We start from the raw sequence: 12,647 nt of genomic DNA on the forward strand, positions 1-12,647 counted from the left end.
CAGCCTTCAGAGGCCATCAAGGGACACCCCTTCCCCTCCGAACCCAGCTCATTCCTTCACTCCCCAATCTCTGGGTTGCCTTTCCATTGCCCGAGTTCATTCTGAGACCCTCCAAGCGCCCGCCTCCTCTCGCTTGTCCACCAGTCTTCAGCTTCTTCTGGAATTCCTGCCACATCAGACATCCACCCCCGATCATCTCTCAGAATCACCCTCCCCTCCCCAAAGCCCAGGACCCAGTAGGTAGAGGGAGGCTGTTCTCAAAGTATGTTCCACGGAACCCAGGGAAGGGGTTGTGCAGTCTCGATGGCAGGTCCCCCTTTTCATGCCCACAGCACTTGGAGAAGCACAGTTTGCAGCTGCAAGTCTGGGCCCTGGAGTGAGAGGCACTTGGGCACCAATACCACCTCTGCCACTAACTAGTTTTCTCATCTTGGCCGAGTGACTTAACATCCCTGCCCCTCAGTTTCTTTCTTCCTCTGTAGAACAGGGCCGATCACAATGCCCGCATCTAAAGGTGTGCTTGGGGGAAGGCGGGGATTTCAAAGAAGACGCCTGGAGCACACAGTAAGGCTTAGAACTTGGCACAGAGCGGTTCTCAGTGGCTCCCAGATGTCACTGCGACCTCAAACAGCTTGGGGGAGCTCAACCTGGGGGATGGGGCCCAAATTTTCTGTTTTTAACCACCTGGCTGAAAAGAGCTATGTGACTAGAACAGGCTTGACTCGCCCCTGGCAGAAGCAGTTCTACACCTGCTGTGTTCATCCTCGGAGGACTAAACACATTGTCACCCCTCGTATCACAGCGGGCTGCGTAAATGCCATGTGCTTCCACAGATGCTGAGCTATTCCTGATGGTGACCTTCTTGAGGGTGTCTGTGGATGGTCTCCACCTCCTCCCTCTTCCCTCCTCCTCCCTCTTCTTCCTCCCCCTCCCACTTCTTCCTCTCCTTCCCTTTCCCCTCCTCCTCCCTTTTCCTCTTCCTCCTCCCCCTCCCTCCTCCTCCCTCTTCTTCCTCCCTCCTCCTCCCTCTTCTTCCTCCCTCCTCCTCCCTCTTCTTCCTTCTACTTCTTCCTCCTCCCTCTTCTTCCTTCTACTTCTTCCTCCTCCCTCTTCCTCCCCTTCCTCCTCCCTCTTCCTCCTCCCACTTCTTCCTCCTCCTCCCTCTTCTTCCTCCTACTTCCTCCTCCTCCCTCTTCCTCCTCCTTCTTCCTCCCCTTCCTCCTCCCTCTTCCTCCTCCCACTTCTTCCTCCTCCTCCCTCTTCTTCCTCCTCCCTCTTCCTCCTCCTTCTCCCTCTTGTTCCTCCCACTTCTCCCTCCTCCTCCTTCTTCCTCCTCCCTCTTCTTCCTTCCTCCTCCTCCCTATTCTTCTTCTTCCTCCCTTTTCCTCCTCCTTCCTCTTCATCCGCTTCTTCCCTCTTCCTCTTCCCACTTCCTCCCTCCTCCTCCCTCTTTCTCCTTCCTCCTCCTCCCTCTTCCTCCCACTTCTCCCCTCCCTCTTCTTCCTCCTCCCTCTTCCTCTTCCTCTTTCCTCTTCCTCCTGCTCCCCTTCCCTCTTCCTCCTCCTCCTCTTTCCTCTCCCTCCTCCTCTTTCCTCTCCCTCCTCCTCTTTGCTCTTCCTCCTCCTCTTTGCTCTTCCTCCTCCCTGCTGTTCCTCCTCCCTGCTCTTCCTCCTCCCTGCTCTTCCTCCTCCTCCCTCTTCCTCCTTCCTCCTCCTCCCTCTTCCCCCTCCCTCTTCCCCCCTCTTCCTTCCTCTTCCTCCTCATTCTCCATCTTCCTCCTCCTCCTCTTCCTCCTCTTCTTTTCCTCCCTCTTTCTCCTCCTCCTCCTTCCTCCTCCTCCCTCTTCCCCCTCCCTCTTTCCCCCTCTTCCTTCCTCTTCCTCCTCATTCTCCATCTTCCTCCTCCTCCTCTTCCTCCTCTTCTTTTCCTCCCTCTTTCTCCTCCTCCTCCCTCTTCCTCCTCCTCTTCCTGTCTTTTCCTCCTCCTTTGCACATGGCCTTCAAGGGTCTTCCTGTCATAGGGCAAATCTGTCATTCTGGGCACTTTGCTGCTGCCCTTCTGTATATTTGGGCAGAGCCATGAGACAGAAACACACAGTCTCTTGTGTGACTTTTATACATGGCCTTTTATACCAAGCTCACTTGTTCCCAGCATGTGGGTGAAATGCATTGAGTTGCAACCCTTGGAAAAGATAGCCTATGTGATTAGAAAAAGAATTTTCTGATTTATTTGAAAGCTTTCATCAGCTTCCATGGGAGTCTTTGCTGCATGTTAGCTCATCCTGCCCCAGCAGCTTCGTAGGCAGGTAGAAGTTATTCTTCCCGCTTGATAGATGGACAAACTGGGGCCAAGAGATGCTCATAGTGACATTAGGCCCAGTACCAGGTCAGGCTCTGATGCCCTCAGGAATTTAGGGACTGCGGTGGCTCACGCCTGTAATCCCAGTACCTTGGGAGGCCAAGGCGAGCAATCACCTGATGTCAGAAGTTTGAGACCAGCTTGGCCAACATGGTGAAACCCCGTCTCTACTAAAAGTATAAAAATTGACCACGTGTGGCCGGTCGCGGTGGCTCATGCCTGTAATCCCAGCACTTTGGGAGGCCAAGGTGGGCAGATCACGAGGTCAGGAGATCGAGACCATCCAGGCTAATACGGTGAAACCCCATCTCTACTAAAAAATGCAAAAAATTAGCTGGGCGTGGTGGCGGGCACCTGTAGTCCCAGCTACTCAGGAGGCTGAGACAGGAGAATAGTGTGAACCCAGGAGGCGGAGCTTGCAGTAAGCCAAGATCACACCATTGGACTCCAGTCTGGGCAACAGAGTGAGACTCCGTCTCAAAAAAAAAAAAAAAATTAACCAGGTGTGGTAGTGCATGTCTGTAATTCCAGCTACTCGAGAGGCTGAGGCAGGAGAATCACTTGAACCTGGGAGGTGGAGTTTGCAGTGAGCTGAGATTGCGCCACTGCACTCCAACCTGGGCAACAGAGCAAGACTCCATCTCAAAAAAAAAAAGGAATTTAGGGACCTGGCCTTCCACAGACAGCCAGTCATTGTCCTGAAACGAAACTGAATGAGGCAGGAAATCCACACGGCTCCTGTCTTTGAAAGTCACATTGACTTTGGGAAGCCCTAAACATGAACTGATTCACACTGAGTACCAGTCCAGGATTTCTTTTGTTTGTAAAGATAGGGTCTCATTCTATTGCCCAGGCTAATGTGCAGTGGTGTGATCACAGCTCACTGCAGCCACGAACTCCTGGGCTCAAGCGATCCTCCTACTTCAGCCTCCTGAGTAGCTAGGACTACAGGGGTGCACCACCACACAGGGTTCTTTTTCTTTTTTTGAAACAGGGTCTTTCTCTGTTGCCCAGGCTAGAGTGCAGTGGCACAATCATGGCTCATTGCAGCCTCAACCTCCCAGACTCAAGCGATCCCCCCTCCTCAGCCTCCCAAGTAGCTGGGACCACAGGCGTACACCACCACATCCAGGGGTGTGTGTGTTGGGGTGGGGGGAGACAGGGTCTTGCTATGTTGCCAGGCTTGTCTCAAACTCCTGGACTCAAGTGATCCTCCCACCTTGGCCTCCCAAGTGCTGAGATTATAGGTGTGAGCCACTGTACCGGGCCTCAGGATAATTTTTGATCTCTGCTTTTAAAAATATTGTCCAGCTGTTAGATGAACCTCTAAAGCAAGGATCAGCTAACTTTTTTCTGTAAGGGGCCAGATAGAAAATATTTTTAGCCTCGCAGACCACAAAGTCTCTTTCACAACTACATAACTCTGCCCTTGTAGCATGAAAGCAGCCATAGACACATAAAGAGTGACTGTGCCTTTGTTCCAATAAAACTTTATTTACACAAACAGATGAAGGGCCAGATTCACACCAAGGACCAAAGATTGCCAACCATTGATCCATGAGATCAACAGTGTCCAGGAGGAAAAGAATACAAGTCACATTTGTAATTTAAAATGTTCTAGTAGTTACAATTTAAAAAGTAAGAAGTGTAGCTGGGCACAGTGGCTCACACCTGTATTCCCATCACTTTGGGAGGCTGAGGCAGGCAAATCACTTGAGGTCAGGAGTTCAAGACCAGCCTGACCAACATGTTGAAACCCCATCCCTACTAAAAATACAAAGATTAGCCAGGCGTGGTGGTGCACATCTGTAATTGCAGCTGTTTTGCACTCCAGCCTGGGTGACAAGGTGAGACTCTGTCTCAAAAAAAAAAAAAAAAAAAAAAGAAGTGGGTGAATTTAATTTTAATAATATATTTTATTTAGCCTGATATGTTCATAACATAAGCATTTCAAAATGTAATCAATATAAAAATTACTGGCTTTGGGAGGTCAAGGTGGGCGGATTGCCTGAGCTCAGGAGTTCGAGACTGACCTGGGCAACATGGTAAAACCCCGTCTCTACTAAAATACAAAAAAATTAGCCAGGCATGGTGATGAGCACCTGTAATCCCAGCTACTCAGGAGGCTGAGGCAGGAGAATTGCTTGAACCTGGGAGGCAGAGTTTGCAGTGAGCCGAGATCTCACCATTGTACTCCAGCCTAGGCAACACAGTGAGACTGTCCAAAAAAATAAAAATTATTGGGATATTTTATATTCTTTTTTCTTTCTAAGACTTAGAAATGCTATATTTTACACTTACAACCCATCTCAGTTTGGAATCGTTGCATTTCAAGTGCTGAGTAGCACATGGACCGGTGGCTGCCATATTGAACAGCTCTGCTCCAGTGGGGAAAACTAAGACCAAAGCTGTTATCCTCCTTATAATGTTAGATTTAGACTTCCCCACTAGAAGAGATAAATCATGCAAACTGATAAGTGCCATGAAGGGAAAGTAGGGGGTGCTCTAGGCAGGGACAGGGGAACATTAAAGGAATCTTCCAGCATTTGTCCCCACCCTTGCTCAGTCTCTCATGGGAGGCCAGTGCCTTTCCTCAGACCCCAACCAGCACATGCACTCAGCTCAGGCAACCGTAAAATGGAACACTGAGTCATTCTTCCAGCTGATCTTTGATAATTCTTCTTCTAAGACCCAAGAGATGAATTGCTTTTGTTTCTCATTGTTTTCTTGGGTGCCAGGTCACCAGCACCGCAGCCTCTCGCCCAGGGCAGCTGTCGTTGGCTTGTAAGATAGCAGCATCCTCATGGGCTCTGAAGGCCCGGCCCCACTGGCTGGGGTGGTTTTTCTATCCAGGACAAAAGGAAGGCAGCATTTGAATTCAGAATGGCAATTTGAATCCCCAGACCTGGTGTGAATCTTGGCCCTGCCATTTGCTAACCAGGTGACCTTGGGCAAGTGGCTTGATGTCCTTGAGCCTCCGTTTTCTAATCTGTACGATGGGGCAGGTGGCAGCAGCTGTTTGGTGATTGATGTGTCCGTGAAGACAGAATGTCATGAATAGTAAAAGCTTTTGGCACACGGTAAACGTTCGGTGTCATTTTTTTTTTATTAGCCCATCAGGGATGCCCCCCCGCCCCAAGATTCTGAATGAATTGCCCCCTCCTCAGGGCTCACAGGAGCCACCAGTGTTTGCACCTCCTCCTGTGTTATGCTTCCTACTGGTTATAGCTGTGTCTCCCACTCAACCACATGTCCCCAGAGTAGAAACTGACTCTTGTCCATCTAAGCAAGTATAAAAATCTACCCACAGGGCCGGGCGCAGTGGTTCATGCCTGTAATCCCAGCACTGTGGGAGGCCAAGGTGGGCGGATCACTTGAGGTGAGGAGTTCGAGACCAGCCTGGCCAACATGGTGAAACCCCATCTCTACTAAAAATATAAAAAATTAGCCTAGTATGGTGGCTGGCACCTGTAATCTCAGCTACTCGGGAGGCTGAGGCAGGAGAATTGCTTGAACCCAGAAGGCAGAGGTTACAGTGAGCCGAGATCGTGCCACTGCACTGCAACCTGGGCAACAGAGCAAGACTCCGTCTCTAAATTAATTAATTAATTAATTAATTTTAAATTTAAAAAAGATCTACCTGCGGCTTGGTGATTTTCCCTTTGTCTAGCTTCTAGAACTTTTTTTCTGCCCTCCCCCAAGTGACTTCCCCTCCTCAGAGAGGTAACTCCTGATGTTCTGATACCAAACTGGGTCAGCCTCCCCACAAACTTACACACTCCCAAGGCCACCCTGTGCTTTTCTGCCAAGCGTTTAGCACTTGTAATTAATGAGTCATCTGGGGAGGCTGCCTTAATGCCAGTGTCCCCACCGAACTGTAAGTCCCATAAGGGTGGGGCCCGAGTCTGCCTTGTCCATGGCTGGGCTCTCAGCCCGCAGTGCTTGGCACACAGCAGGTCCTCAGGAAACATTTGTTGAGGGAATGAGAGACTCATTCATGCTGGAAGGTGAGAGACCAGGGACTTTCTCAGAATAACAGTGAGAGAAATTACAGAGATTTTGTAATGGACCTTTTCTTTTTTTTTAAGACAGGGTCTCGCTCTCTTGCCCTGGCTGAAGTGCAGTGGTGCAATCATAGCTCATGGCAGCCTCAAAATCCTGGCTTCAAACAATCCTCTTACCTCAGCCTTCTGAGTAGCTGGGACAACAGGCACGAGCCACCATGCCTGGCTAATTTTTTTATCTTGTGTAGAAACAGGGTCTCACTGTGTTCCTCAGGCTGGTTTCAAACTTCTGAGCTCAAATAGTCCTCCCACCTCAGCCTCCCAAAGCACTGAGATTAAAGGCATGAGTCACCACTCCCAGCCTGAAACTAACCTTTTTAAATCACTTTAATCACCCATACATTTCCACCTCTTTTAAAGAGGGTAATGCTGTTACCCTCCAATATTTGTTGAAATTGTTTGATATCTTACGAGAGCTTTAACAATTTCTCTTTAATTTTCAGTGGCAAGAAATATTCTCTAGACATGTCCCACTTTCCTCCTAAATCATGTATCACATTTGAACTTCCAATCTACCCTTTACTAATAAGAAGAATAACAGGTGTTACCAACATACTGTGTGCTGGGCCCTGTGCTTAGCACTTAGGTGCAGCTCCATTTAATCCCAACAGGCCTAGGAAGTAGGTCCTGTTATTTACCCTGCATTTTACAGATGAAGAAACTGAGGATCGGAGAGGGGCAGTGCAAGGCCACACAGCCTGCACACAGTGGAGCTGGGCTTTCAACCCAGATTTTCTAACTCCACAGCCCACACTTTTAATCTTCATTTCTCCTTCTTGCCCCTCCCCCATCCCATGTTTGCACAGGTAGAAAATGACTAAGGCCAGGTGCAGTGGTGGTCTGTAATCCCGGCACTTTGGGAGGCCAAGGCAGGGGCATCGCAGGAGGTCGAGACCAGCCTGGGCAACATAGCAAGACCCCATCTCTTAAACAAACAAGAAAAAAAATGCATGGCCAGCCATGGTGGCTCATGCCTGTAATCCCAGAATTTTGGGAGGCCAAGGTGGGCAGATAACCTGAGGTCAGGAGTTTGAGACCACCCTGGCCAATGTGGTCAAACCCTGTCTCTACCAAAAGTACAAAAAATGTAGCTGGGCATGGTGGTGGGCACCTGTAGAGGTGGCGGGCACCTGTAATCCCAGCTACTCAGGAGGCTGAGGTAGAAGAATTACTGGAACCCAGGAGGCTGAGGTTCAATGAGCTAAGATCACTCTGGCGCTCCAGCCTGGGCGACAGAGCAAGACTCTGTCTCAAACAAAACAAAACAAAACAAAACAAACCTGCAGGTGTTTTCTTGTGGGAAAAAAAAAATGATGAACTTTGCTTACAGACAAAGATGCCATGGTTACACGTGACTCTTTCTCTTGTTATCTCCAAAGGTGGTGGCCCTTAGTAAGAGAAGTCAGGAGGCGGAGGCTGCTTTTCTGAGTGTTTACAAGCAATTAATTGAAGCACCAGGTAAGAAACGCTTGGGCTCCATAATTGGATAGTTAACGACAATAAATAGCCATTAGGACTGCGACACAGGGACTTTGAAGTGGGATGTGGGGACACACCTGGGTTCCTGGGTGAGGCCAGGCACTCCGTACAGGGCAGGGGGGCTGCGGCCAGTTTGGTGTGACATGTCCCCACAGGGCTCCCCCGATCTTCCCTCATCATGTTGTCACATCAGCCAGGAGCCTGCTTTAGGGGTATCCTGGTGAGATATCCCACCTGGACCTCCTTGGGGAGCTGGAATCTTACCCACTAGAGCCCCCATCCCATTAGCACAGAAGACTGAGGGCTCCCAGTGCTCTCTGCCTGCAGGTGGCAATAGAGGCAAGACCTCCAGTGCCTCCCCCAGAATGGCACAGCCAACCCCAAAAATCTGTTGTTAAGTAAAAGCCAGCCCCAGAAGAGCACATCCTGAGGATTCCACCTACAGAAAATCTAAAAACAGACAATTAATGTTACTCAGTGGCCAAAAGGGGGAAGCAGTCCATATGGTCATCAACAGATGGATGCATAAACAAAATGTGGCCTAGACTTACAAGGGAGTATTACTCAGCCATGAAAAGGAATAGAGGGCTGGGTGCAGGGGATCACACCTGTAATCTCAGCACTTTAGGAGGCCAAGGTGGGCCGATCACCTGAGGTCAGGAGTTTGAGACCAGCCTGGCCAACTCAGCAGTTTTAGTAGAAATCCCATCTCTACTAAAAATACAAAAATTAGCCAGGTGTGGTAGTGGGCACCTGTAATCCCAGCTACTTGGGAGGCTGAGACAGGAGAATTGCTTGAACCCAGAAGGTAGAGGTTGCAGTGAGCTGAGAACGTGCCTGCACTCCAGCCTGGATGACAGCAAGATTCTGTCCTCTGTCTCAAATAAAAAAGGAATGGAGCTGTGATATGTGCTTCAATGAAGATGAACCTCGAAAACACAGTGCTGAGTGAAGGCCAGAAACCAAGGCCATGTAGTGTCGGATTCCATTTACATGAAACATCCAGAACAGGAAAGCCATAGATAGAGACAGAGTCGATTGGTGGTTGCCTGGGCTGGGGAGGGAGATTGGAGAGTGACTGCTTAATCAGTATGAGTTTCTTTTGGGGGGATAAAAATATTCTGGAACTAAGTGAACAAGTGGTTGTAGAACATCGAGAATGTACTAAATGCCATTGAATTGTTCACATTAAAATGATAAATTTTCTGTTGTATCAATTTCACCTTAATTGAAAAAAAAAAAAAGTCAACCTGTACTGTTGGAAGTCAAGATAGTGGTTTCAAACACTTGAAGGGGGCAAGAGTTCCTGGGAGGGGCCTCTGGGTGCTGGGACTGTGGTTTCTCGGTCCTGGTTTGGGTTACAGTTTGAAAACATTTGGTTGTACACAGAGGATCTATACATATGCCAGACATCCATAAAAGCTTCCCCTATTTTATTTATTTTATTTTATTTTCGAGACAGGGTGTTGCTCTGTCGCCCAGGCTGGAGTACAGTGGCGTGATCTCAGCTCACTGCAACCTCCGCCTCCTGGGTTCAAGCAATTCTCCTGCCTCAGCCTCCCGAGTAGCTGGGATTACAGGCACCCACCACCATTCCCGGCTAACTTTCTGTATTTTTAGTAGAGACAGAGTTGCCCTATATTGGCCAGCCTGGTCTCAAACTCCTGGCCTCAAGTGATCCACCGACCTCAGCCTCCCAAAGTGCTGGGATTACAGGTATGAGCCACCGTGCCCAGCCAAAACTTCCCCTTATTTTAAATGGCCCATCCCCTGCTACCTTCTCATTTACTGACCCAGAAACAGGAGCCCAAAGAGTTGAAACGATCTGCTTACCAATGGCAGAACCCAGAGGAGGCCTTGCTGTGGTAACTCTCCCCACCCAGACCTCCCCCGGTCCTTTCCCCATCCTTCCACACAGTGGCAGGAATCAGCACTACTGGAGGTGTTTGAGGCTGGGGACCTGTGAAGAGGAAAATGACATCCCACCCTCAGCTGTCCGACTGCAGAACCCAAGCCACAGAGAACACAGAGTCATTTAGATTGGATGTCAAGGTCATTTCTGGGATCTTTGTATTTGGGATGGGAAAGTCCTCTGTTCCTCTGTCTGGGGCAACTGTCGTGGGTCGGATAGTGTGGCCTCCAAAATTTATGTCTACGTGGAACTTCAAAATATGACCTTATTTGAAAATAAGTCTTTGCAGATGTAATTAGCTAAGGATCTCCAGATGAGATCATCCTGGCTTTAGGGTGAGCCCTGAATCCAATGACTGGTGTCATAAGAAGTATGAAACTAGGCACAGTGGCTCAAGCCTGTAATCCCAGCACTTTGGGAGACAGAGGCAGAAGGATCACTTGAGGTCAGAAGTTCAAGACAAGCCTGACCAACATGGAGAAATCCCATCTCTACTAAAAATACAAAAATTAGCCAGGCGTGGTAGCATGCAAGCCTGTATTCCCAGCTACTCAAGAGGCTGAGGCAGGAGAATCACTTGAACCCAGGAGGCAGAGGTTGCAATGAGATCACACCACTGCACTCTAGCCTGGGTGACAGAGCAAGACCCTGTCTCGAAAAAAAAAAAAAAAAGAAAGAAAGAAAAAAGTAGAGGCGAGGGCATAGAGATAGCCACGGAGGAAAGCGTGTGAAAACAGAGGCAGGGGTGGGAGTGATGTAGCTACAAGGCAGGGAGCACCAAAGATTGCCAGCAACCGCGAGCAACTGGAAGAGACAAGAAGGATCCTCCCCTAGAACCTTCAGAAGGAGTACAGCCCTGCCAGTGTCTTGATTTTGGAGTTCTGGTCCCCAGAACTGCAAGACAATAAGTGTCTGTTGTTTTCAGCCGCCACTGGTGGTGCTTTTTTGCTGCAGCCCTGGGGCACTAGTCCAGTAATGCTGACACAGCTTGCCCTCCAACAGTGTGGGCCGGATGAAGAGGGAGGTCTTCTGGCCTGTTGCTACTCAGTGTGGTCTGTGGACCAGAAACACCAGCCTCACCTGCAAGCTGGTTAGAAATGCAGAGTCTCAGCCGGGTGCGATGGCTCACGCCCATAATGCCAGTACTTTGGGAGGCCAAGATGGGGGGATCACTTGAAGCCAGGGGTTTGAGACCAGCCTAGGCAACATGGAGAAACCCTGTCTCTACAAAAAATACAGAAAGTATCCGGGCATGGTGGCGGGCGCCTGTGGTCCCAGCTACTTGGGAAGCTATGGTGGGAGAATTGCTCGAACCCAGGAGGTGGAGGTTGCAGTGAGCTGAGATTGTGCCACTGCACTCCAGCCTGGGTGACAGAGCAAGACTCTGTCAAAAAAAAAAAAGAGGTTCAACAACAAGCTTCCAAGATGCCGCCCAAAGGAAAAAGTGGTTCTGGAAAAGCGGGGAAAGGGGGAGCAGCCTCTGGGAGTGACAGTGCTGACAAGAAGGCTCAAGGTCCCAAAGGTGGTGGCAATGCAGTAAAGGTCAGACACATTCTATGTGAAAAACATGGCAAAATCATGGAAGCCGTGGAAAAGTTAAAGTCTGGGATGAGATTCAATGAAGTGGCCTCACAGTATAGTGAAGATAAAGCCAGGCAAGGGGGCGACTTGGGTTGGATGACCAGAGGGTCCATGGTGGGACCATTTCAAGAAGCAGCATTTGCCTTGCCTGTAAGTGGGATGGATAAGCGTGTGTTTACAGACCCACCGGTTAAGACGAAGTTTGGAGATCATATTATTATGGTTGAAGGAAGAAAATAAAATCATATGAAAGACTGAAAAAAAAAAAAAAGAAAGAGAGGGAGGGAAGGAAGGAGGGAGGGAAGGAAGGAGGGAGGGAGGGAAGGGAAGGAAGGAAGGAAGGAAGGAAGGAAGGAAGGAAGGAAGGAAGGAAGGAAGGAAGGAAGGAAGGAAAGGAAGGAAGGAAGGAAGGAAGGAAGGAAGGAAGGAAGGAAGGAAGGAAGGAAGGAAGGAAGGAAGGAAGGAAGGAAATACAGAGTCTCAGGCCCCATCCCTGGCCCACGGAATCAGCTTCTGCATTTTATCAAGCTCCCCTGGTGATCTTGGAGCACGGGAAAGTTTGAGAAGCACAGGCCTGATGTAGAAGTTGCCTTTGTTCTGTGCTCTGTATTTCACACGCCCCGTGGGAGCAGGTCCAAGCAGCTCGCTTCTCTGTGGCACAGAGAGGTTGAGCCCAATGCCCAAGGTCTCACAGGCAGGGAGAGACGTGACTCGGGTCTCATCATGTATTACAAATTTTTCCAGACTGTGCTCCATGTGGCTGCATGTGGAAGGCTGAGTTAGTTTCCTATGGCCGTTGTAATAAATTACCATAGATGCCTTAAAACAACAGAGATTCATTCCGTCCCTGTTCTGAAGGCCACAGGCCCAAGATCAAGGTGTCAACAGGGCTATACTTTCTCTGAAAGCTCAGGAGGATACTTCCTGGCTTCTTCCAGCTTCTGGTGGCTCCAGGTGTCCCTTGGCTTCTGGCTACATCACTCCAATCTCTCCTCTGTATCTTGGTCTCAGTCTCCCTCTCCTTTCTCTCTCTCTCCTTTTAAAAAAATATATATGAGGTCTTTGCTCTGTGGCCCAGGCTGGAGTGCAGTGGTGTGATGATAGCTCACTGCAACCTCAGACTTCTGAACTCAAACAATCTTCCTGCCTCAGCCTCCCAAGTCCAGCTAATTTTTTAAATTTATTTTTTGTAGTCCCAAAGTCTCACCATGTTACCCAGACTGGTCTCAAACTCCTGGCCTCAAGTGATCCTC

The 12,647-nt window shown here is 49.3% G+C and overlaps 1 protein-coding gene and 1 pseudogene across 14 annotated transcripts in view; both read left to right on the plus strand.

Moving 5' to 3' along the window:
* Positions 1–12,647, plus strand: part of CUX2 (cut like homeobox 2) — a 322,157-nt gene that overhangs the window by 225,376 nt on the left and 84,134 nt on the right. For all 13 annotated transcript variants that reach the window (XM_028829880.2, XM_077955002.1, XM_077954995.1 and 10 more), the window contains exon 4: positions 7,802–7,880. In XM_028829880.2, the coding sequence (XP_028685713.2) occupies positions 7,802–7,880 (79 nt within the window). The remainder of the gene's footprint in view (positions 1–7,801; positions 7,881–12,647) is intronic.
* Positions 11,218–11,669, plus strand: LOC114670949 (peptidyl-prolyl cis-trans isomerase NIMA-interacting 4 pseudogene; annotated as a pseudogene). The gene has a single exon (XR_013401396.1). The product of XR_013401396.1 is annotated as a peptidyl-prolyl cis-trans isomerase NIMA-interacting 4 pseudogene (transcript).

The sequence above is a fragment of the Macaca mulatta genome, chromosome 11 (assembly GCF_049350105.2).
Source record: "Macaca mulatta isolate MMU2019108-1 chromosome 11, T2T-MMU8v2.0, whole genome shotgun sequence".
In the NCBI taxonomy this organism is placed as follows: domain Eukaryota; kingdom Metazoa; phylum Chordata; class Mammalia; order Primates; family Cercopithecidae; genus Macaca; species Macaca mulatta.